The following is a 27,115-nucleotide window of genomic DNA, read 5'->3' as shown; positions in this document are numbered from 1 at the left end:
CATAACATCGTTCGTGCGTTTGTACTGGTTTTAGCTTTAGGGTTTTAGGGTTAGGGTTCCGGTTTTAGAGTTAAAGTTAGTTTTAGGGTTACGGTTAGGGCTATGATTATTTTTGCCATAACCTCACTCACAACCCTAACCTTAACCCTAAAACCCTATAACTCATAACCCTAAGCCCAACTCTAACCCTAAAACCCTAACCCTAACTCTAAAACCCGAACCCTAACCCAAATGCACGAACGATGTTATAAATAACTACCGCCGATAGTTGTTGTTGACAAACAACGGCACTAATTTTATTCAAGGGAAAAGATCCCATGACACCGTTGTTTACATTCCACGGCAGTAATTGTTTTCACCTCAATAGACGTCAGTGATTGGTTGAAATTACACAAATACGACAACTTTAACATAAAAATAACTTATTAAGAACTAATTTTTGTTAAGAAGGCTAAGAGAAAAAGATGTTTTATATGACACATTCTACCAGTATCCCAAGTTTGAAAGTGTTTCGTTAAGAAAACAAGTGTTGCCCGTCAAACCAAAAAGATCCATTAAATATATAAAGGCCTTTATATATTTAATTCTTTATATTGAACACTCAATATTTCATATATTCAATAAGACATATTTCATATATTCCATAAGACATATTTCATATATTCCATAAGACATTCAATACGTCATTTCATTGTACCATCCATTTTTATATTATATATTATATATTCCATATTCTATATCCCACATTAATTTTATAAGAATATAAATAAAACATAAAAAACAGAGCTGGAACTCTTTTAAATAAAATAAAATTATATATATATATATATATATATATATATATATATATATATATATTATTTTATTTTATTTAAATATATATATATATATATATATATATATATATATATATAACAGTAAAAATGCATATTTATGTAGTTAAAACGAAGCTGGCTTCGCAACTACGTTGTTCTAGTTTCGATCCTACTGTGCAGTACATAGGACAAATTTCTTCCTTCGTAGCCCCGAATCGGGCAGTGACTTGTGAATGGAATTTCACGTCATATGTAAAGAGTAACAACCCTTACTGATCCCCATTTATTGTCTACCACAAACTGATTTTTAATTATACATGCTTGAGAGTATAAGGAGATGGGGAAACAGTAAAATATAGTAATCTTTGTACGTTTAGACGTTTATCACTACCAACCCTGGCTGCTGCTGAAACCGAATTAACAGCCTGAGTTAATGTCACGATGTTTGTGCTGGGCGGACTTACACGTATACAACTATAGTTATCTAGACATGGTAAACTTTGGAAATGTTAGTGATTAATCTTACCTACCGACAAGTTTACTGTTGCGGTTCTTCTACGGTATAAAAATTCTCGCATTCGGTTTTTGGGCTTCTCAGAGTCGGAGTGGTACATTCCATCTGATCTTCCATCATCAAGCGAATACTTAATTTCATCAAGTAAGTCCAGTTCTATTTGCCAAAGTCAAGTTTCTAACAAGTGTCCAAATATACTAGCATGCGAATCTGTTTGTGCACGCGCGCGTGTATGTGTGAGTATTCTTGTTTGGTTTAACACATGTATGTATATACATTTATGAATATCTATCTACACAAATATATATGCATACATATATATAATACATACATACATACATACATGTATATATATATATATATATATATATATATATATATATATATATATATCTACACATACATATATACATACATATATATATATATATATATATATATATATATATATATATATATATATATATATATATATATATATATATATATATATATATATATATATATATATATATATATATGTACACAGTTGTTATATTGAAACGCTTGTCTTCTGATATTTGTGAGTCCAATGAATAAATATTGATCCCTATTAAATATTGGCCTTCCTAAATATGAAATAATACGATAGTTCCAGCCCTAAATAAATTTAACTTGTACTTTTAAAGATGTTCTTTAGGATAACGTGAAATATTGAACTTCAGATAGACTAAACTAAAATATAGCCTTGAATAAAAGGTGCGTAGATTATGAATTTTGATTGAAGAGATGAGGCCTTGAAACAAAAAGTTTCAGGGGGCCTCTTAAAGTCATGCATCGGCCCTGCCTATAGATCTAAGCAGTTTATAGATACGAAACCAACGGTCACTCGCTGACCGGCTACAACAATATATATATATATATATATGTGTGTGTGTGTGTGTGTGTGTGTGTGTGTGTGTGTGTGTGTGTGTGTGTGTGTGTGTGTGTGTGTATTATCTTTTACTTTTTTATTCTTTTATTTGTTTCAGTCATTTATTTGACTGCGGCCATGCTGGAGCACCACCTTTCGTCGAACAAATCGACCCCAGGACTTAATTTTTGTGAGCCTAGTACTTATTCTATCGGTTCCCTTTTGCCGAACCGCTAATTTACGGGGACGTAAACACACCAACATCGGTTGTCTAGCGATGGTGGGGAGACAAACACACATACAAACACATACACACACACACACACACACACACACACACACACACACACACACACACACACTGCCAAATCCACTCACAAGGCTTTGGTCGGCTCGAGGCTATAGTACAAGACACTTGCCCAAGGTGCCACGCAGAGAGACTGAGCCGGGAATCATGTGGTTGGTAAGCAAGCTATCTACCACACAGCCACTAATAATAATAATAATAATTATTATTATTGTTATTATTATTATTATTATTATTATTATTATTATTATTATTATTATTATTATTAATATTATTATGATGATGATGATGATGAGGATGATGATTTTGACAAATATGTAGAATTCGATTAGTGAGTTTAAATGTTGAGTAGAGAACCGGCACAGTTCAAGCTACCTGTTGTCATCCGCAGTTGTGGTACACTTCTGTTGGATCTACTTCAGGAACTCCGCAGTTATGTAAAACATATGTTTCGACCCATCAGATTGATGGGTCGAAGCATATGTTGTATCTAATAAAAGTCTAATACGAAATCCATCTCCTACTATTAATTAATACTATATATATATGGCTGGCTGATAAGAAATTTTTCTGCAATATAAGGGTGTTCTACACAATTTATGCTATTCAGCATTATTGTTATGCGTTTGAGAGTAAAATATTTCCATATCTGTATATATATACATATAATAATACAAATGATATAAATGATAATACATGTTTATATATATTTTTTATTTATTTATTTATTTATGGGTTTCAGCCAAGTGGCTGTGGTCATACTGGAGCACCATCGTGACTTTCCATCTTTATGCTGTGCTCTCTTCACGTTCCTTGCATGGCTCTTCTCCTCCACCTGATATAGTCCAATCAAGAGTTTTGATGACACATCTGGTGTATAAGAGAATTTGACATCGCTGTCCTAAACTGTGTCTCATTTCGAGCCATTGGTTCGTCTGGTATCGTGGAGAGGAAAGCGTCGAGTTTTGTCTTGAAGACCTCTATATCCATGTTTTGCAGGTCTCTCAAATGTTTTGGCAGGGCATTAAAGAGCTGAGGTCCTCTGAAACCGAGGCTGTTGCAGTACCTCGTTTTTATGTTAGATGCAGTGGACGGCATCTTTGGTATCATGCAGTGGCGACCTGTGCAGGCATTCTTGTAGTACTTGATGCCAAAGTTTGGCACCAGTCCTTCCAGTATTTTCCATATGCATATTATTACATATATATATATATATATATATATATATATATATATATATATATATATATATATATATATATATATATATATATATATATTTACATATATATATATTTACATATATATATATACATGTATATATATGTAAATATATATATATATATATATATATATATATATATATATATATATATATATATATATATATGTATATATATATTTACATATATATATGCATGTATATATATGTAAATGTATATACATGTATATATATGTGTTTGTGTGTGTTTGTGTGTATATGTCTGTGTTTGTACCCCCACCATCACTTGATTACCGATGTTGTGTTTACTTCCCAATAACTTAGCCGTTTGCAAAAAACACCGATAGAATAAGTACCATGCTTACAAAGAATAAATCCTGTTGTCAGTTTCTTCGACTAAAACTGGTGCTCCAGTGTGACTGCAGTCACATGACCGAAGCAAGTAAAACAACAAAAAACGATGCCATATATATATATATATATATATATATATATATATACATTTCTATGTTTTCGTTTTGATGTCCTGTACCCATATAAGCATGTATGTATACATATAGATGTAGGTACGTACATATATGGATGGATATATGCATATATTTATATATTATTTTTATTATTATATGATCAAAGGCCACGCATCCTTTTCCAAGTATATAATCAATAAGTTCCTTTAATTCCTGCATATGTATCAAAATATATGTGCACTCTACTCCATAGAAGTAAGCACCTCTTACTTCTTTGGAGTAGAGTGCACATATATTTTGAAACATATGTAGGAATTAAAGGAACTTATTGATTATATGCGTTTTGCTCCATTTATTATTATTCTTCATATCTACTCAAAATACATCACTTTAACTTGGTATTTCTACCTATTAACCGGGTATGATATCCCAGTTTTTGTGATTTTTGCTACCCTAGTAACTATTAACATATTTTCATTATTGAAGTTTTTTCAACCGAGATAATATTAATACATACATAAATCAATATATATATATATATATATATATATATATATATATATATATATATATATATATATATGCGTACATGTGTGTGAAAGTACATTAATATATATATGATATATGTATGTACACAAACATATGCATATTTTTGTGAGCTCTGTTGTTCAACAACGTGACTTAAAAGACTTAATAACAGGTGGTGTTATTAAATGAATAACACCAGGTGGTTTTTTGTGTTTTAAGTTAGACATAGCTTAGGCCAATAATTTCCAAAGCCGAGGTTATCTGCGTATGTGTACGTGTTATCTGCGTACGTGTGTGTGTGTGTGTGCAGTGTACATGTATATGCATGCGTGTGTGCGTGTGCATGCGTGCGAGTATGTATGTGTGTGTGTGCATGTACGTATGTGCATGTGTGTGTGTGTGTACGTGAGTGTGTGTGTATGGGCGTGTGTGCGTGCATGTGTGTGAGTGGAGAATCCTGCTCATTTATAATATACATGATAGAGCTCTCTACATGGAAGTCTCTATTGTATAAATAGCCGCTTATCCTCAAATCACACTTTATCTGCTTTTTAAAATGGGAATGATACTTTAGATATTATGGTCATGAATACACTATGTCATCAATCCAAAAATCAAATAATAAAAAGATAGAATGGTGAAAGTAGGAAAATCCTTTGGTCATAGTTCTTCTTCTACGTTAGAGCTTAACTGTGACTAAACATTATGCTGACGTATGCATAACTACATCCATCTTCAAAACGTGTCTTCCTGCCAACAATACAAATCATCATTATCATTATCATCATCATCGTCATCATCGTCATCATCGTCGCCGCCGCCACCACCATTATCATCATCATCATCATCATCATCATTAAATACAACAACAACAACCTTGTATTTTCATGTTTTTGGGGTGAATAAACTAAAGTACCAACCAAGTCGAGGCTATTAAATGACATTCTCCCCTTTAAAATTGCTGGGCGAATTTTGGGTGAATTGAAAGAAACGTTGAGCGTCGGAAAAAATGCTTCAGTGTATTTCTTCCGGCTCATTATATCCTGAGTTAAAATAACTCCGAAGTTAATTTTGTTTTTCATCCTCTCAGGGTCGCTAAAACAGTCGAGAATTGGGGTCGATGTAGTCGACTAAACCCGTTACCCTAAAATTGCTGACCTTACAAAGCCTCGGTGGTGTACAGCTGGCTGACCGTCGTACCTTGTCCCCCACCCCAAACAGCTGACCAGACTAGGGAGCTTGCTATTCCCATTCTTATGGGAAAATTAGATTCCGTTGGTCAGAAAACGACAAAAACGAGGGCGAACGGTTGAGGGCATTTTTTTGTACGATACGTCTTTCCAGTCTAATGACTGAAACAAGTAGAAGGCAAAGGGTAAAGGAAAATATTCACTCCTACAAAGATCTGCTTTAATTTCGTCTTTTGTTTTCTCATGTCCTTGCCCTACTTCATAAATATCTCCTTATGTAAATATATATCTAAATATTTTATCTCAGCGTTATTGATATACTTATATTATTGACATAGTTTATATCAATTTGTATGCCTGTCTGTACGTGTGTATATATGTACGAGGGGGCGCGCGCTGAAAAGTTCCTGGCTTTAAGGAAGTCGCCAAGAGCCTGGTTGGAGACCCAACCTTCCGAGTTCTTTTACAAGGCATAGAAAAACTGAAGGACCGCTGCAATAAGTATGTGAATCTGAGAGGGGAATATGATGAATAAAATCATAATTAGCTGATCTTCCTGTATTTTCTTTTACTCAAAGCTAGGTACTTTTCAGCACCTCTCGCACGTGTACAGTACATTTGTATCAGGTCATCCCATAAATTCTGTCCGATTTTACCATTTTTTTAAATTGAATGAAATTTAATAGTATTTTAGAATGTCTAATGGAATTAAAAATTATTTTTATGCATTTGTGCACATTTAAACTAATTAAATATTACTTTACAGAATAATATAATTAAAATTTCTTTGATTGAAACCCTTTCTAACATGGAAGTATCCAAAGAGGATTTAAGGCACATAATGCTTTATGAGTACAAAAATGGAAACTCTGAAGCTGAAGCGACTCGAAACATACACTCAGTTTATGGGAAAGAATGCTTGAATGAAAGAACTTGCAGAAGATGGTTTGCAAAATTCAGAAGTGGAGATTTCAGCCTTGAAGATGAAGATCGAACAGGACGTCCAGTTGAATTTGATGATAAGCTCCTTGAGGCATTACTTGAAGAAAATCCTGCATTATCAGTTGAAGAATTGGCAATAAAGCTTAGTTCAAACCACACAACTGTTCATCGTCATCTTCAACAACTTAGAAAGGTTCTTAAACTTGGAAAATGGGTGCCTCAGTAATTCACTTTGCATTGTTTACCACCTAATGCAACGATCAATGCTCAAGTCTACTGTCAGCAATTAGAGCATTTGAACCAAGCATTGAAGAAAAAAAGACCTGCTTTAGTGAATCGAAAAGGAGTGATGTTTCATCAGGACAATGCGCGACCCCACACTGCAAAGATCACATCACAGAAATCGAAGATCTTGGCTGGGAAAAATTCCTCATCCACCTTATTCTCCCAACCTTGCTCCTTCAGACTACCATTTGTTTTGTAGTTTACAGAATCATTTGGGGGACATAAGTTTCGCAAGCCAGGAGGAGGTCGAAACTGACATTTTAGAGTTGTTCGCTTTGAAACCAAAAGAGTTTTATATTGATGGGATTAAAAAGCTTGTAAATAGATGGAAACAAGTCATAGATAATCAGGGAAAGTACATTGATGATAAATTTCAATTAAATATAACATTTAATCACTTGTTTTTTTTATTCAAAATCCGGACAGAACTTATGGAATGGCCTGATATGTATGTCTGTCTGTCTGTCTGTCTGTCTGTATGTATGTATGTGTTTGTGTATGTATGTCTGTATGTATGTATGTGTGTATGTATGAGTGTCTCTGTGTGGTGTACGCTTGATGTACATATGCATGTGTATGTGTGTGTATATGTATGTATATATTTATACATGTGTATGTATTTATGAATGTATACATGTGTGTGTGTGTGTGTGTGTGTGTGTGTGTGTGTGTGTGTGTGTGTATACACTCGTGACGTTAGCGTTTTGTAGTTGGTCGATCAAGATTCTATCGAGAAAACTATAAGGACAGTCATAATTTTCTCAATTAATAAAAATAATAATTATCCTTTCTACTAGAGGCACAAGGCCTGAAATTCTGGGTGAAGGGACATCAACCCTGTATTTCACTCATATTTAATTTATCGACTCCGAAAGGATGAAAGGCAAAGTCGACCTCGGCGGAATTTGAACTCAGAATGTAACGACTGATGAAATGCTGCTAAGCATTTTGCCTGGCTTGATAACGATTCTGCCTATATTATTATATCAGTTTTTTTTTGTTTTTTTTCTAACGGCGGCGAGCTGGCAGAATCGTTAGCACGCCAGGCGAAATGCTTAGCGGTATTTCGCCTGCCACTGCGTTCTGAGTTCAAATTCCGCCGAGGTCGACTTTGCCTTTCATCCTTTCGGGGTCGATAAATTAAGTACCAGTTACGTACTGGGTCGATATAATCGACGTAATCCGTTTGTCTGTCCTTGTTTGTCCCCTCTGTGTGTAGCCCCTTGTGGGCAGTAAAGAAATAGGTATTTCATCTGTCTTTACGTCCTGAGTTCAAATTCCGCTGAGGTCGACTTTGCCTTTGATCCTTTGGGGTGGGGGGTCGATTAAATAAGTACCAGTTACGCACTGGGGTCGATGTAATCGACTTAATCCCCTCCCACAAGCTGCCCTTGTAGAAAAAATTTTATATCATTATTATATAAGTTTTTATATAATGAATCGAAATTCACTTATTAATGTTATTGTAATATTACAATAAATAAGTAAATGAAAAAATGAACCACGAAAGATGGCATCTTGTTTTAAAGTAGTTGTCTTATTTCAAAACAAAGGCTGATGTCTTCACGATTCTGGTTTTCAATACGTTTTCTGTTCGCGGCAATATCTCTGAATTATCCAATCTGTTTCGGAATTCTGCAGATGATCAACCGCGGCTTAAGAAAAGTGCGTTCCCAGCCTGTTTGCAGCAATTTCAACAGTAGCTTAGCTAGAGCGGAAGGTACTTGAGGGCCTAATAGGCAAGGTCTTGCAGTGACAAACACAAGATCGTGGTTTCGATTTCTGGATAGGGTAGAGTGCTGTGTTCTTGAGCAAAACACCTCATTTCATGTTGCTCCAGTTCACTCAGCTGTGCTGCTTGAGACCTTTCGTCTGCTTCTAATAAATTTCTGTTTTTCTAACGTTATACGTCTATACAAGATGCTTTCTGGAGAAGAATACCACAGTTTTAAGGCTTTCAATGGTATATCTGATTTAATTAGGTAAGAGAGAATGCTATGTTGATCGAATTCTGCTTCTGCCGCTAATAACGAATGCACCTACCTACCTACCTACCTACCTACCTACAAAGATACATACACGCATACATACATACATACATACATGCATGCATACATACATACATACATACATACATACATATACATACATACATACATATATACATACATACATACATACATACATACATACAAGGGAACTTCATCGTTTGTTTCCCACTACAGCTTGACAACCAGTGCTGGTTTGTTTATTTCCTTCTATCTTAACGATTCGGCAAAACAGAACGATACAATAAGTACCAGATGTAAAACGAAAAATACATAATTGGGTTTGATTTGTGCGGCTAAAAACTTCAAGACAATGTCCCAGCATGGCCGTAATCCAATGACTTAAACAAGTAAAAAGTAAGTAGACAGTAAAAAAGAATTAAGTGTAATTTTTTTTATGTGATAAGTTTATTTGTTCCTATATTTGTGCATTTTTGTGAAGCTTAACTCTAAATCATTTTCTGAATTATGGAGCAGGGCTGACCAAACTCTTCTGAGTGAATTTGGCAGACGGAAACTGAAAGAAGCCCGTCGTATACACATATGTATATGTGTGTGTGCGTGTGTGTCTGATATGGGTATGATGTATGTTATACATCAGTGTCATCAATTGTAACGTTATGATGTAATTTGTGCTAATGTGAAGAAGTCGCAAGATATAACAGTGCAATTATGTATTTGTAATAAGTTTGGTAAAGGCTACGTATGGCAAGTTGAGAAGGCTGCAAGAAGCTGAGAGTTACATTGTTCATAATTTCAGAAAATAAATGGACAGAAGAAATAGTTCATATTTATCATAACTTTTATTCAATATTTACGAAGTTCAGCACAAATGTGACCGAGTTGGAGTAAATACAATATGTTAGTCTGTGAAAGTGGGGGGGGGGGGCGCAATGGCCCAGTGGTTAGTGTAGCGGTCATAGGATCGTGGTTTCGATTCCCAGCCCGGGCGTTGTGAGTGTTTATTGAGCGAAAACACCTAAAGCTCCACGAGACTCCAGCAGGGGATGGTGGCGAACACTGCTGTACTCTTTCACCACAACTTTCTCTCACTCTTACTTCCTGTTTCTGTTGTGCCTGTAATTCAAAGGGTCAGCCTTGTCACACTATGCCACGCTGAATATACCCCGAGAACTATGTTAAAGGTACACGTGTCTGTGGAGTACTCAGCCACTTGCACGTTAATTTCACGAGCAGGCTGTTCCGTTGATCGGATCAACTGGAACCCTCGACGTCGTAAGCGACGGAGTGCCAACAACAAGTCTGTGAGAATTTTTTGCCATTGTAGTTCGTATGATATTTTTATCTTCTGCGTGTGTGTGGTATGTCTATGTTGCTAAGTGTGATAGTTGGTTATAATTGATGTCCTTGTAGTAGCTGGTAAGAAGGGAGACAATGAAATTGTTTGGTGATATTTTATTTATTTATCTTTTTGTTATTTTTACTTGGCAAAAAGGGGCGTATATAGATGAACTTTTGACACATCGGTAATGGTGGCTTCCAGCTGGCGAAAATTACATAATTTTAAATACTTGTAACATTATTATTATTATTATTATTATTAATTATTATTATTATTATTATTATTATTATTATTATTATTATTATTATCTCTCTTCTTAGAAAGCATGCCATCAAAGTGACACCGGGGTAAAATATACGAAGCCCAATATACCCATCATGACTACCCGTCTGATAAGGGTACACCAGGCACATGCATCACAACCATATGTGCGCGATATGGTGATCTCATATCAAGATAAACAGTGCATGACCTAGCAGTTGGGGCCCAGTTAGAATTTTTTTCAGGTCGAGTAGCCCATCCCGTTCAAAAGGTCCCTGAATAAGGTTTGTTTAAGGATGTTGAGCAAAGCACCCATGTTTCCAAAGGTGAATTATTCAAACCCCAAAGAATTTCTCTCAACACATGGCTATGATGCTCCCAACTACTTCTGCTCATGATCAGAGATGCACATATCGTCAGCCACCAAGGGACATGCTCAACTGGCTATGGTCAAACTACTGACAAGCAAATCTGTGGTATTAAGCAGAATATTTGCTGTAGCCCATCTTATTATTATTATTATTATTATTATTATTATTATTATTATTATTATTATTATTTCTTGAAAACATTAATGCGATTATAGTCATTAACATGCAAAACTACATCGGTGTAGGAAATAAAAACATTTTAAAAAACAGCTGAAAATTTGAAATAATTTAAAGATCCGAAATTGGTAATATTGTCTGTCGTTCAACATGCCTATAGACACTGCTTTTTCGCTACTTGGGCGGTGTTAATTCGCAGTACAATACAGACTATACTTTATTTTTAAAAAGTCTTCTGTTAATATTTCAAAAACGGAATGTGTGTGTGTGTGTGTGTGTGTGTGCGTGCGCGCGTGTGCGTGTGTGTGTCTGTGTGTATGTGTGTGTGTGTGTAGTTGGACTCCTACTCGCTTGTGTGGAGGCGCAATGGCCCAGTGGTTAGGGCAGCGGACTCGCGGTCATAGGATCGCGGTTTCGATTCCCAGACCGGGCGTTGTGAGTGTTTATTGAGCAAAAACACATAAAGTTCCACGAGGCTCCGGCAGGGGATGGTGGCGAACCCTGCTGTACTCTTTCACCACAACTTTCTCTCACTCTTACTTCCTGTTTCTGTTGTGCCTGTAATTCAAAGGGCCAGCCTTGTCATACTCTGTGTCACGCTGAATATCCCCGAGAACTACGTTAAGGGTACACGTGTCTGTGGAGTGCTCAGCCACTTGCACGTTAATTTCACGAGCAGGCTGTTCCGTTGATCGGATCAACTGGAACCCTCGACGTCGTAAGCGACGGAGTGCCAACAACAACTCGCTTGTAAACAGATTGTGCCTTCCTGACAGTATATAGTTTTACATTATTGTGCGACAAGAACCTCCATTCCCTTTCAAAAGCCCAAGCAGAAATTAATTCTATGTTTGACGCCTATTCGTCTACATTACTTTCTTGCTAGCCATCTTGTAGTTGGTCTTGTTGTTTAGCCTCAGCTGAGCCACAATTGCTTTTAATTAGATTATTTGCATTCACTATTTATTTATGCTTTGTAACGCCTGCTAAATATCACATATCCATTTAAATCTACTATTGATATTTATTTATTAAACCACAAAGAATTGAAAAGAACTCAGTTCAGTATACATCAATACAGTTTGTACACTGGCCACACTTAAAGATCACCTACATAACGACGCAGAAACACTAAACGGAAAAGGTCGCCATGATACTAGTCGCTCTTACTACACGAAAAATCACCAGCGAACATCTGCAAGGAACTCTTATGAGGTTCTTTCGTTATCTCTGTGTGGTACTCCATCATCATCATCATCATCATCATCATCATCATCATCTTCATCATCATCGTTGTTGTTGTTGTTAAAGCAGCGAGCTGGTAGAATCGTTAGCACGCCGGGTAAAATGCTTAGTGGTATTTCATCTGCCGCTACATTCTGAGCTCAAATTCCACCGAGGTCGACTTTGCCTTTCATCCTTTCGGGGTCGATAAATTAAGTACCGGTTGCACATTGGGATCGATGTAATCGACTTAATCCCTTCCCCCGAATCTGAGGCCTTTTGCTTCCAGTAGAAAGAATTATTATTATTATTATTATTCAGTAGTTTTATTTTTATAACGTGCTTTCACTTCACTACCGAGCGCAGCTCTGTGCGCCTTGGGTATGTGCTGTGGTTTGCTGTGGTGCTCTTATGTTTACTGTATTGAAAGTGTTTTGTGTAGAATGTGTGCAGTACCCAGTAGTGCAATTTTCTGTATGTTATATATATTTGTAAGTCCTGGTATTTTTGTTATGTATTTGTCTGAATATTTTTTTATTATACCTAAGGCACCTACTATGATAGGAATTGTTTCTGTTTTTAGATTCCACATTCGAGTTATCTCTATTTCCAGGTCTTTGTATTTTTATTATTATTATTATTATTATTATTATTATTATTATTGTTGTTGTTGTTGTTGTTGTTGTTGTTTTTGTTGTTGTTGCTGTTAAAGCTGCGAGCTGGCAGAATCGTTAGCATGCCGGGTAAAATGCTTAGCGGCATTTCGTCCGTCTTCACCTTCTGAGCTAAAATTCGACCCAGATCGACTTTCCCTTTCATCCTTGCGAGGTCGATAAAATAAGTACTAGTTAAGTACTGATGTCAGTGTATTCGACCTGCCCTTTCCCGAAGAAACTGCTAGCCCAGTGCCAAAATTTGAAATCTTAATTATAATTATTACGCTAGGTGCATGCTAAGTTAATTAGCAGGTATTTTATCTTGAAGTTTGGTAACGACATGTTTCTTCAAATCTCGAGAATTTTTCTTCAGATTCTAGCAGAATATAGGATGATACTTTTCCGAAAGTCAACAATGCGAGTTTCAAGTACAATTTCTTTCAGTCTTTTAGGTAGCATTTTGGATGTTGTATCAAGTGCACTTATTATTACAGGGAAAATTGTTGTCTTAGTCTTTCGCAGTCTCCTCAGTTCTCTAGCTAGACCTTGGTATTTCTCAATTTTTTCCATTTCTTAGGTATCAACTCTGCTATCATAGGGAATTGCAATATCTATGACCTTGCACTGTTTGTTTATTTTGTCGCCTGTAATAATGTCTGGTCTTCTTGCCTCAATAGTATGGTCAGTCTTTAACATCATATGTAATTCTCATTTTCTAGCACAGCGTCTGTTTCATGCTCATATCACTTTTCTGTTGTTCTAAAGCCACATACTCTACTAACATCCAAATGCACTCTTTAGCCTACGCGGTTATCTCTTCGCTTGTACTCCTTTTGTGCTAGTATACTGCACTCACTCAAAATGTGATTGATACTCTCGTCTTCTCTCCTACAGATTCTACATTTACTGCCTGACTGAGTTTTGTTGAACTTTGCTTTGAGTAGATTTGTTCTAAGGGCTTGTTCCTGATCGGTTTTAATTAACGTTTCTGTTTCTTGTCTCAAGTTCCCGCCTGTCAACCAAAGCCAGTGAATTTCACCTCCAATATTTTCCGTTTGTTGCATAACTTGACTATGCAATTCCATTTCTTTCCATTTGTTCATTCGGTTGTTCTTTCTTTTCCCTTTGAATTTTCCTACTATTTCAGTCACTTTTGGGGTATCTCTGGCTGCCGAAAGTATTCTTTCTTTACTCTGTATAGCAGTACCAACAGTGTCTTCCGCGTTTAGTAATCATCTACCACCTTCCTTTCTTAGCAGATAGAGTCGGTCTGCATTACTTTTAGGATGGGCTGCTTTCTGGTTCTTCTCTCTAAGTTCTGCGGCTCGATCTTTGTCCATTTCAGAAAGGGGGACGAGTATCTCAATACTGGCATTGCCCATTTATGGCTTCAGTGATGTTCCCTCCATTTAATTTTCTTTCGACCACCTTCCTAATCTTCCTTTTGTACTCTTTAGTGACTTTCTCATATCTTTTTTCCATTATCTTGTCACCTTGCAGAACTCCGAGGTATTTGTATTCTTTATTCCATAGCAATCGAATGATATCGTCGTAATTTTATGCCATCAAACTTTATCTTGCGGCCTCTCTTCATAGTTAGTAGTGTGCATTTATCTACTCTAAACGGCTTTCCAATGTCTTTACTGAATATTGTCAGTTTGGATCAGAGATTCCAAGTGTGTCTCATTTTTTTTTTTTTTTTTTTTTTGCATATATCTCGAAGTCATCCACATAAAATAGGTGATTTATTCTCATCTTGGTTTTAGTAAAGTCATATGCAGGTCTGGATTTTCTCAGTTTCCAGGCAAGCCTGGATTTTATCAGTTTATTATTATTATTGTTTTACTTCTCAGAGCGGTCGGTCTTGTTTGTTCTGGTAGATTCTGTGAGAGCGGACAACAGCCTGCTGTCAGAGGTTTCACAGGGTCTCTTTCCGCACTTCAACAACGTCGTGGGACGCTAGACGTAAGAACATGTTAAATTGCTCAGGGTCTGGTTCGTTCCAAATCTCCAGGTGGAGAACTGGGACGAGGTGGCGAGCGAAGTAGCCAATCTTACCCAGAAATGAGCTGAGGGAAAGTTATCCCTGAAAGATCGGGCAGAGGTGGCGAATGCTTACATTGCATCCGTCATAAATTATCACCTCACCGTCGTGCCCTGTTCCGGTTCGAGTCTGACCAAACTGGAACGCCTACTATTCAGCTTTTTGTGGAAGGGACGCGTTCCGCTAAATGAAGGGCTGGTCATACTGTGGCTATTGATGCGCATGCATGTGCTGAGGCTGCGGCATCTCCAGTGCTTCTTAGATAGTGGGCACGTATGGTCGCCGTTTGTCAGCTGCGATTTCCCACAGCTTGTCTCCTTGACTGAGCTACAGTCCTGGATCAAGAGTGTCGTCAGTCGCCCACACTCCTCTGTTAGTCGGACAATGCGGTCGGTGGAAATTCCAATATGGTGTTCTATAGAGAATTAGTGACGGATAAGTGCGACGACAAGAACGAGATGGCTGACCTGTTCTGGAGTACTTCCGGCCGGGGCCTATGGATAATTTCCAGAAATCCTTGTCCTGGCAGTGCTACCGGTGGGCACAGACGGTTCGAGATAAACTCTACATGCACGGAAGTTCTGCCAGTCGGGCTTTCCCGAGATGCGCTCAGAACGACGAAACCGTTCTGCACGCTCTTGTTCAGTGCCCGAGTATTTCTGACGTGTGGGTTTATATCGTGTATAGAATGAATCTAGCTATAGGCTGAATCCATTGTGAGGATAGTTCCGCCGCTTTCCTTTGGCCTGGAAGGGCAGGCTGTTTTTCTTTGCCTGGTAGCCCTAGCAAAAGAGGTTTGTGTGGGGTGAGACTGAAATGGCTGCAGACAGACAATTTCCTCTTCGGCCAAGCTCTCATCAACTTTTTCAAATTTCTCTTGAAAAGGAAAGTGAGGGTAGAGAGGGAAGTTCTTCACTCCAACAATTTTGATAAAAGGTGGGTAATGTCTCAAAAATGACCCGAGTGAATGGGCCTATTGTAAGCGTGCGCCTGTCGATGAAGTGGAAAGGGCACTTACCCTGGTGGTCAGGACTGTTGTGGATTTGTGGAATTTTCACGAATAGTCCTAGGTGGTCTCCCGCTTTTGGGGAATTTTGAGGTTATATTCGATTATTGTTTCTGTTTTTTTAATTTTTACACGACTTTCATGTAACCTCACGTTGTATTTGTCCTGTATTGTCTATAATGCTTTTTTTATGTAAACCCTTCGTGGTTAATGAAGAAATCATCATTACTATTAATGTTATTATTATTATTAATGTTATTATTATTATCATTATCATTATTATTATTATTATCATTATTATTATTATTATTATTATTATTATTATTACTTTCTCTTCAGAATGTCAAATTCAACAGAGTGTGACACTATGAATCTAGTCGACTACAGACCAATCAAATTGCCTGAACATATGATTGCTCAATTGCTTAAAGATCGATATGGAATGGAACTGATCGATTTTTCTGAACTCAACAGCTATGATGATCGCAATTACTTTGTCCGTGTCACCAGTAAACATGACAACCCTTATGTTAAAAAAATCGACTCGAATGGATATCTGTTGAAAATTTTCAATGCGGAATTTTCGAAGAATGAAAATTTTTTCGGTAAAAGCTCTTTGTATTAATGACTTCTGTATTCTATAATAATTCAAACACGACATCCACATGAAAAACAAATAATTTTGTATTAACGCATTTAATGCATGAAGAAATAAAAAGTTGAGTAGAAATATCTCTATAGATCTGGGCATGGCTGCGTGGTTAAAAAGTTCGCTTTGCAACCACGTGGTTACAGGTTCAGTACCAAAATATGGCACCTTGAGCAAGTGTCTTAAGAGTCCCAAGCCGTTCAATGCCTTGTGAGTGAATTTGGTAGGTGGAAATTACCGGGAAGCCCATCGTAAATGTGTGTGTGTGTGTGTGTGTGTGTGTGTGTGTGTGTGTGTGTGTGTGTGTGTGTGTGTGTGTGTGTGTGTGCCTGTGCGTGTGTGTGTGTGTGTGTGTGTGTGAGTGTGTGTGTACTTTTGACAAAAAATAAGTAGTATTGTTGATTTGTTCGACTAAAATCCTTCAAGATGGAGTCTTAGCATGGCCGCAGTTCAACGATTGAAACAAGTAAAAGAATATATATGTACATACACACGCAAACAAACACACACAGACACACACACACAATGTATTTGAGATGTAATGGATTAATATAGTCAATAGCGAAAAGTTTGTGACGCTGGTACTTACCTCCAGGTCAGCTCTAATCATACGAATCTATGATGAAATATGTTGCAATCTTGAATATCCATCTGTTGTATTTTCCAGATTCTATATCTTAAATTATATCATGTAATACATTTATTTAAGACAGCAGTATGTGACTCAAAGGCGATTTAGCTGATATGTCCACTTGATCAAGTGACCACAAAGAAACTCCTTTGGTTCACATGTTGTTGACAGGAAAGTGGTTCGTCAAACAATGTACATTACATTATTTAGTCTTGATCCTGAACCTTCTTGGTTCAAATGTCACAAAGTTCAACTTCCTGATTGGTATCTACATTGAATCAATATAGAGCTTTCTATTAACAAGAACCAGTACTCTTGTTTAGATTCAATAATTCGTGTTAGCTTTGACTGAAGAAGTGCAAATACGGTCAAAACACTTCGGCCCCTTACGTCAACGAATTGTATGTGTTATGAACACACATTGACTAAATTGAAGAGATGTTCTCCGATGATTATCAATAGAGCTTACGTTTCATAAAAATCAACAACATTATAATGGTGGATGATAATATATGAGAAAGTATCGTTCTATCTATGAAGAAAGCTTGGGTTCTGTTTACTAAGTTCAGACTGAACAGCAAAACGAAAGGTAAACTTTTGTTTCTGTATTCTAAATAGTATTTTTTTTTTTTTTTGTATTGGCAGATGGTTTATATTCTTTTAGTGACCACATTCGCAAAAGCGGAGTACCAACACCAGAACGAATAACCAACATGAATGGCAACTTAATGTCCCTGGAGGAAATACCAACAAGTATTTATCAGACTAATTATTAAATCAAATATTGTAGTTTTGTTCTCTTATTTATTGTGTATACACTTCGGTGATAGATGTACAGAAGACAGATTGTGTGAGACATGTCCAAATCTTGTCATTGGTAATAGAATGAACATTGCGATCACCGATGAACACCGATGAACATTGCGATCAACACAATATGTACTGAAGTAATCTGATAAGAAACTCCCGATCTTAGAGAAATGAGACACTGATAAAGCCCATGCATTGGCAACTTAAGTTCTCATATCAGACTCAGTTGAAGAGCACTAGTGAGTCGTGTCGGTGAACCAATCACTAGTAGATCAACGGAAACCGTACTGGTGGTCATCAAAGAAGAATAGATACGGGATGATGGCGGTATGAATGTTTATGACTACGTTTATTACATTTGATGGAAATAGGGCATCTGTGGCGAAATCGAAGAGATTGCTCTTCTTGGAAATAGGGCTCATTACCATATGTTTTCAAAGACTGAAACAGACCTCTATTTAGAGAAACAAACATTGAAGTTACAATCTAATTCTATAGGGAACTGTTTGAGCATAATGGCAAGGATACTACTAGGAACGGTTGCCTTATGATCGGAAAAGTTTATTCATTTGGAATATAAAAAGTATGCTTCTTTAGTTTTAGAACTTCTTACTACATTCTATTGTATTTACCAACCATACTTGCTTCATTATCACATTACTTTCCCCCGGCACTTCCTGAATTCTACTTTACCAACTTAGATAGTGGCACCATCATGTAAATCATGTACGAAAATGTCCATTGCTGTGGTTTTCCAGTTTAAAATCCTGTTGCAAAGCGTTTAACAGGTAAATCATTAACAGGTACACCATTAAATCATTAATATTTACGTACCAGCTTCCAGGAATGCGTTTGATATGTAAAATCGGTACATTCAATAACGTTACATCGCTGTACTTAATGGTTGTTTAAACAATGTGTTCGTGGATGATTAAGGGGTTAGATATGTACTGATGAAGGGGAAAAACCTCCTGAAATATGGCATATACGCCCATTAGCCTTTTTTCATCTTCGCTTTCATTGTTTACATTTGGACCTCATAACTCTCATGTGCGTATCACTGCGACAACGGCTCAAGTATATGTTTCCAATACTGTTAACCTGTTTTTATTTGTTCTGCTAATCTTTTGTCGAAGATTGAAACACGCTTTCTTGTGAAGTATGTCAGCAATGTTGACCCGTGCTCTTCAGAGTTTTTAGGACTTTGAATTGAAATGGGAATTCGTCAGAAGCTAGTATTGTACTTGAAAAACAATAATCACAGCCAGTTTTGGAGATCATACTATTCATTTCTGATTGTATATTTCACCATTAAATTTTCTGACCTGAAAATGATTATTCAAATTATATCTGCCTTAATATTTAGAGTTTTAAGATAGGGATTGTTCCCGTGCTGACACTTTTAAGGAGCCTCAACTACTATATCCAGTGTGTGAGTTCATCCTCGGTTAATGAGTTCATCTTTATTAACTAAAATCATTGAGTTTTGTGAATTTTGTTTCATTCGTAAATGTTGGCTCTGTATCACTTCCAGTATTTCATCAGCTTAGGTACCAGGGTTGATGTCTGCGGTGATGGTAGTGGCGGTGGTGGGGTTCGGCATTATTGCCGTTGTTATTGTTGTTGGTGGCGGAAGGCAATGATGCCGTCGCCGTCTCAATCGTTAGACTTATGTTGCGAATTATTCCGCTTGCATTCACAATTAAATTAGGTTCCAAAATATAGATGTTTCTGAAATGGAACGCCACTACTACTGTTCTCACACCAAGGTAGTAGCTATTTAGTCCTTATTCGCACATGTTTACTACAACTACAACTGATTGCTCATTTCATGTTGTAGATGCGAACAACATTGCTAACAGTAGAAACTTGCGACATATGGTTATACTTCAGACATTTCTTTCCGGAGTAGTCATTAGCAAAATTCCACTGGTTCCAAGTCTCTCTTATCAATTTGGGAAGCTAATTGGCTCCATGCACAATTCATTAAAGGTAAGTTTTATTTATTTATTTGCTCATTTATTGTTGTTGTTGTTGTTGTTGTTGTTGTTGTTGTTGCTGCTGCTGCTGCTGCTGCTGCTGCTGTTGATTTTGTTGTTGTTATTAATATTAATACTCAAACATTTTGTTTTTGTACGTACCTGATGTGTGTCACACTTACTTCAAAGAAGTGGCAAAACGAGAGAGAGGAGGACAGAGAGGAAGTAAGAGAGAAAGAGAATTTCTGGTTCATTTGTTGATATGTGTAAGTAAACAAAAACTAAAGGAAACACACAAATACACATATATGAATGTATTTGTGTATGTGTGTGTGTAGTTTAGGTAAGTTAAAACATGTCTGCGATAATAAGTGTCGCGTCGTGGAAATAAACACTGTCTATTACATTCGTATATGTTTTTCAGTTGAAACACTGTGAATTATTTTGGAGATTTATTGATTTAGTAGCAAGTTTTAAAATATGGATAATCGCATGAGAGACACAGCACGTGAGCGTCAGCGTAGAGTGAGAGAACGATTGCGCGAGGACCAGTAGGAGGAAATAAGGAATAAAAATCATGCAAGGATGAGACACAGAAGAAACGAAATAAGTCAAGAGGAGAGGGAGCGTATCCTACTGGATAGGAGGGAAATAAATTAGCAAAGGATAAAACAAATGAGCCAGGCCCAAAGAGAAGTGTATTTTCAGAATAAGAGAGATAGAGATCAATAGAATCGAGAACACATGAGTCAAGAGTAAAGGAGTTTTACTAAGAAAATATGAGAAACAGAGTTCAACAAAGAAGGCAACATTTAGACGAAGATGAAAGGCAGAATTACCTTCAAGATATCTCAATTGGTGAGATGAACGTAGTACATCCGCACTTTCATGCACGTAGATTTCCGCAGGAAGCACTTAATTGTTGCCATAATGGTAAGGTTTCCTTGCCGAATCTACAAGAATATCCTGACCAGTTAACACACGTTTTGGGGAATACCGACATTGAAGGAATGAAATTTAAACAGAACATCAGAAACTATAATTCAATGTATTCATTCACCTCATTTGGAACCAATGTTACATCACCCCACTAGTCGTGGCCCATACTGTTTCCGCTTGCAAGGACAAGTCTATGATCATGCAAGCAACTTACATCCTGAAAAAAAAGTGAACCTAGAAAATATGCACAACTCTATATTGTTGATTCTAAAGAAGCCTTACAAACAAGAGCTGAAATGCCAGAAAATATCAATTGCTTGGAGTCAGTAATGGAAAAGATTTCTTCAGTGAGGCTGAATAATCCATATACTGCAGCACATTTAAATATGCGCACTGTTGAACAAGAAGAAGAAAAAAGAGCAACCAAAGAAAATGTTAATCCGAGGAAAGTAACTATGCATTTTATATCAGCCCCAGATGCCAGGAGATACAATAACCCTGTTAATAATGAAATTGCGGTGTTGGACACACAGACAACGAGCATGCAGTATTGTCAGCAGAATGTACTCTGTGAGTCCAAGAGATGTTGAAAAGTTTCATTTGAAGCTGTTGTTACTTCATGTTCCTGGAGCCACTTCCTATGAGGACTTAAAGACAGTAGAAGGAGAAATTTACCATCGTTTAAAGAAGCTTGCATCAAACAAAGATTATTGGAAGATGACGAAGAACTAATAAATACTTTCAGAGAAGCAGTAGCATTTAGAATGCCACGTCAGTTACTCAATTTGTTTGCCATGACTTGCTTATTTAACCATCCTCAAAATGCCCTTCAAATATGGGATATTACAAAGAAAACATGATTGAGCATTTAGTTACAGAGCACGATGCAACCACTGCCGAAAATTTGGCTTTACATTCATTGAGTGGCGTATTCGGAGAACATGGAACTTCTTGCAGCACATTTGGTTTGCCAGAACCCATTGGACAAACGCTTACACAGGATAATGACGTGCCCATTGAACCTGTTAATATAAGTACTTTAAATCACGAACATCTTCAAGTGCTACACACTGTCATGGAGGCTGTTGCTGCAGTCGATAGAAGCCAACTAGAAAATGGAAATTGTTTCTATCCAGACGCCCCCCGGTGGTTCTAGAAAAATATATCTTTTCTATATGTTACAACGTCATCTTACTACTAACAGGATTACTGTAAGCATGGCAACATGGACAGGTATTGCTGCTACATTATGGACAAATGGCAAAACTATTCACAGCATGTTTAAGTTACCAGTGCCACTTACAGAAAATAGTGTTTGCAATGTATCACCATATTCAGAACGCGCTATCGAACTTAGAAGCATACAAGTTTTTATAGTAGATGAAGCATCAATGATTCCCAGTTATGCTTTAAATGCCATACATAGGTACCTAAAAGACATAATGGGAAACGATGAAGTCTTTGGGGGAAAAATAATTCTACTTGGAGGCGATTTCAGACAAACTCTTCCAATTGTTCCCCGAGCTCCTCCAGCAAGCTGTCATTGATGCATGCATTAAACGATCACATTTATGGCATCATTTTCATCACCTTAGGGTAACTCGAAATATGAGGGCAGATGTTAATGAACAAGAATTTTCTAAGTGGCTACTGATACTTGGCAATGGTTCCCTAAACAGTCTTCTCCAAGATGTTCCACTACATACTGTTGACGTACCTACTTCTTCCTGCTATCAAACATCACTTGTTCCAGAAACTTTCAACAACTGCACGCCAGAAGAAATGGAAAAAGGAGTGATTTTATCTCCTAAAAATTCTGACTGTCTTGCAATAAATGAAAAAGTTTTTTATATTATACCAGAGGTACTTAAAACGTACTTAAGCACAGATTCGGTGTCCTGCAATAATGAAGAGGAGGTTCAGAACTATCCATTTGAATTCATAAACTCACTAACTCCATCCGGTATGCCTCCTCATCGCCTCAACTTAAAAGTAGGAGCTATTGTAATGCTGCTAAGAAATCTTTCGATCAGTCAAGGATTATGTAATGGAACTCGCATGAAAGTGCAAAAACTTCATGAACATTGTGTAGAAGCATCATTGGTAACAGGCTCCACCAGAGGTCGTACAGTTCTAATTCCCAGAATTAAACTTTGCCCAAGTGATGCAAATATTCCATTCACACTAAACAGACTTCAATTTCCATTTCGACTTGCATATTCAATGACAATTAATAAAGCTCAAGGGCAAACATTTGAAAAAGTTGGAATACCAGTATTTTCTCATGGCCAATTATATATCGCATTTTCAAGAGCACGAGCTATGAACAATATCAAAGTAAGAGTTATGACATTCAATCGGGATAACAGACAAGGCCAAAAACTTGGTGTGACATACACACAAAATATTGTCTACCATGAAGTACTGTGAGGAAGACCACCGCACCAGCTAGCATCACCACCACACCAGCTGCTCCATCATTACACATCCACATTATATATATATATATATATATATATATATATATATATATATATACACCTAGATGGACAGCCAGCAGTTCCCTGTCAAAAGCGCTGTATTTCTATTCAGGAGGTCGTAACTGTCGACTGAAGAAGGCATTGTTCCAAAATACCTCCAGTGGCTGCGACGGAGGCATCGACTGTCGGTGCAACCCAAGTTGACATATGAAGTTGTGAAAACATGATTGCTTTAGCCAGGGCTTGTTTTGTAGATTTGAAGGCTGAGGTCATTGCACACATTAAGACACAATATATATATATATATATATATATATATATATATATAAGGTAAACAACAACAAACGGAAATCGTCAAAACCTAACAAGCAGGAAAAGGATGATAGCACAACAATGACAAACAGGACAAAACAAGATACACGGATCATTTGCAGTCAATTGCTTCTTCAGTCGGAGTGTGGAATGTCCACATAGTTTCGCCCAATTTTCTCCGATACCACTCGAAACCAGGTGGGCCAAGGGCTTAAGCTGAAGGCATTAAACCCCTGAGCAAGGCAAACGTATATACATATACAAACACGAAGAAATAACAAGCAGAAGGGGTCTTTCGACTATCAGACAGTATAGTAAGCGAGTGCAAAGAAAAAGGAAATGGAAAAAATCTCGACTGACCGGGTGGTGAGACATGGAAAGACTGGATAAAGTGTTTAATGCATGATCGACGAAACGAGACGCTGTACAGGTGAGAAAAAAAGAAAGCTAGTAGGCTGGATGAAGCTGAATGGAGTGAGTGTGTGCAACCATCTTGATATAATATATATATATATATATATGTGTGTGTGTGTGTGTGTGTGTATGTCTGTATATATATATACATATACATATATATATATATATATACATATATGTATATATAAACATATATATATATATTATATATATATGTATATATATATATATATATATATATATATATATATATATATATATATATATATATGAGTATCTATCTACCTTTTGATATATATATGGGTGTGTGTGTTTTTTGTTCTATCTAGGATTTTCATCATTCGTATTTCGACCAAACTACAACCAGCAGCTGGAGTCTAACCGCTGTTCCAAGACTTAAGGAATATGCTGCTGCTATTGAAGACGATAGTGATCGAAATCTAATAACAGATATTGTTGATGCATTCATTGAAGAAATCATTCCTGCCATGCCAAAATTTCAACAAGGTAAACTCACCTAATATTAACATTTTGTTTCTTTACAATTTAGTAAGAAAAGGCGGGGCAGAGCCCATGACCGTTTTAAGGGTTTTCTAAGCAAAGTGGTGAGCTTGATGCAGTTAGTGTTCATCTTGAATATATTTGTAACTCCATGCTTGAATGAAAAACTTTACTAGAGAAAATTTCCGAAGTGTTTAATGCATGATCTACAGGACGAGACACACTACAGGTGATAAAAAAGAAAGCTAGTAGGCTGGATGAGGCTGAATGGAGTGTGTGCAACCATCTTGATATATATTGAAAATGAACTGAGTTTGTTTTCTGACTTGAGTTTCACGCCACTGCGATCTTCAGGCAAGAACTGTTACAACTCACTATTGGTGGTGTATTTATATCCTTTGGTGTGTGGTCTAGTGGTTGTATTTGTTTATTACTCTGCTTTTTTATACTTATTGATGTGTTCTTCTGGCTTCATTATTGATTGTTTATGTTATTTTTCCTTATGACGTGGTGTTTGGATTTCTTGCAATCGTAAATGAGAGTGTATGTTATTAATTTGCTTGAGATATGTTAGAGAGTTGATGAGCTGATGATTAGACGAGTTTTCTTCTTTTTTTTCATGTGTGTGCGTGTGTAAGGTTGTAAATAGATATTATTTTATATATGGATTGTACCTATTTCTTTCTAGATGATAGATTTAACTCTTCAACCAATTTTGCACAACTACTTAGCTTTTTGGAGAGTCCACTGTATCATAAGCATTTAGAACAGGTCTCAAGTTAACCCATCATCTTAGTGTATCGCTGCCTAAAGCATCACCTCATGAATTGTTGTTTCTTCTTCCCGCAACTCATCATGGATGCTAAACTTCTTCCTTTATAACGTCATGAAAGTGTTGTTTTCCTAAACCTTTGCCTATCCAAAGCATTTTCATAAGTTTATCCTAAACGTCCATGCTTGTTTTCAGACTTTTAGGTAGCCCTTGTTTCATATGTTTTAATATAAAGTATTCCTTTCATAAGTACCGTATTATTCTGGTGATTAAAAAAATAATTGAGAATGTGTATCATATACGTTGTATCGACACCAGAGAAATATGTTCTGTATATCACATGTGATACACAGGACAGGCAAAAGGTTAACGTTGAAATACCTACTTCGTTCTTGGTTCTGTCTAATATCTAATTATTTCTTTCCCAGGTCAAATCCACGGTGACCTCAATGATTTGAACGTTTTAGTCGAGGAACGCCATTCATCTGTTCAACTAGAATCCAATAATCAAAGCATAACATCGCAAAAGGATAAACCAGATTTCGTTATATCAGGAATAATCGATTTTGCCGATGCCAGTTTTTCATATTTTATATTTGACATTGCCATAGCTATAACTTACATGATGATTAACAGCAAACTGGTCGATGCAATCGATGTCAGTGGCCATACATTAGCTGGCTATTTGTCGGAATTTCATATGAACTCAGCTGAACGTAATGCTTTGCATTTGTTAATCTGTAGTCGAATTTCCCAGTCTTTGGCAATTGGTTGGTACACCTATGTAAAAGATCCTTCTGATGATTATCCCTTGGTAACAGCTGCCACTGGCTGGCCTCTGCTTCACAGTTTTTGGAAGAAACCAAGAGATGAAATTGAAAAGGAATGGGATTTAATCATTAAATCTTACGAAGAACACTGAGATGGCAGAATAATTACAATATACGACAAACTGCTTAACGCTGTTTAACCACGTCCTTATAACTTTTTAATTCAAATTCTACCAAGGTCCTTCTGAAATCTATAAAATACGCACCATTCAAATGCTGAGGGTCGACTAACTCATTCATATTATTCTTTTTTCTGGTTTCAGTCATTGGACTGCGACCATAGTGCCTTCGACGGTTTTAGGTGATCGTGTCGACCCCTGTACTTGTTTCAGAATAGTAATAATGCTTTATCGCTCTCTCCTCATCGAATAGCTATATTTTGAATAGAAACGTCCTTTCATATCAAAAATTCATGTATTAGAAATCGATAAACGCGCGCGCGCCGAAATTGCCAAGTCTCCTCTATGTTGTTTTTTTTATTTTTTATTCCCACGGAACATTATTTTTCCGTTAAAATAAAAGTCAATTATCTAAAAATAAAAA

General features: G+C 36.7%; 1 protein-coding gene across 2 annotated transcripts; it reads left to right on the top strand.

Moving 5' to 3' along the window:
• Nucleotides 1-937: 937 nt before the first annotated feature.
• On the top strand, nucleotides 938-27,115 carry LOC149137099 (hydroxylysine kinase-like). Of its 2 annotated transcripts, XM_089346818.1 has the most exons (6): nucleotides 938-1,473; nucleotides 16,592-16,857; nucleotides 18,178-18,285; nucleotides 20,183-20,334; nucleotides 24,799-24,976; nucleotides 26,171-27,115. In XM_089346818.1, the coding sequence occupies exons 2-6, from the start codon at nucleotides 16,593-16,595 to the stop codon at nucleotides 26,662-26,664; spliced, it is 1,197 nt and encodes a 398-aa protein (XP_089202944.1). In that variant the 5' UTR covers nucleotides 938-1,473; nucleotide 16,592; the 3' UTR covers nucleotides 26,665-27,115. The 2 variants fall into 2 exon arrangements, with proteins under 2 accessions (XP_089202944.1, XP_089202947.1); XM_089346821.1 differs by lacking the exon at nucleotides 18,178-18,285 and having other exon boundaries at nucleotides 1,224-1,473.

Source organism: Octopus bimaculoides, chromosome 2 (genome assembly GCF_046866305.1).
Source record: "Octopus bimaculoides isolate indiv1 chromosome 2, ASM4686630v1, whole genome shotgun sequence".
Taxonomy (NCBI): domain Eukaryota; kingdom Metazoa; phylum Mollusca; class Cephalopoda; order Octopoda; family Octopodidae; genus Octopus; species Octopus bimaculoides.
The sequence above is the reverse complement of the archived record's forward strand: the minus strand, read 5'-3'. Positions and strand labels throughout refer to the sequence as shown.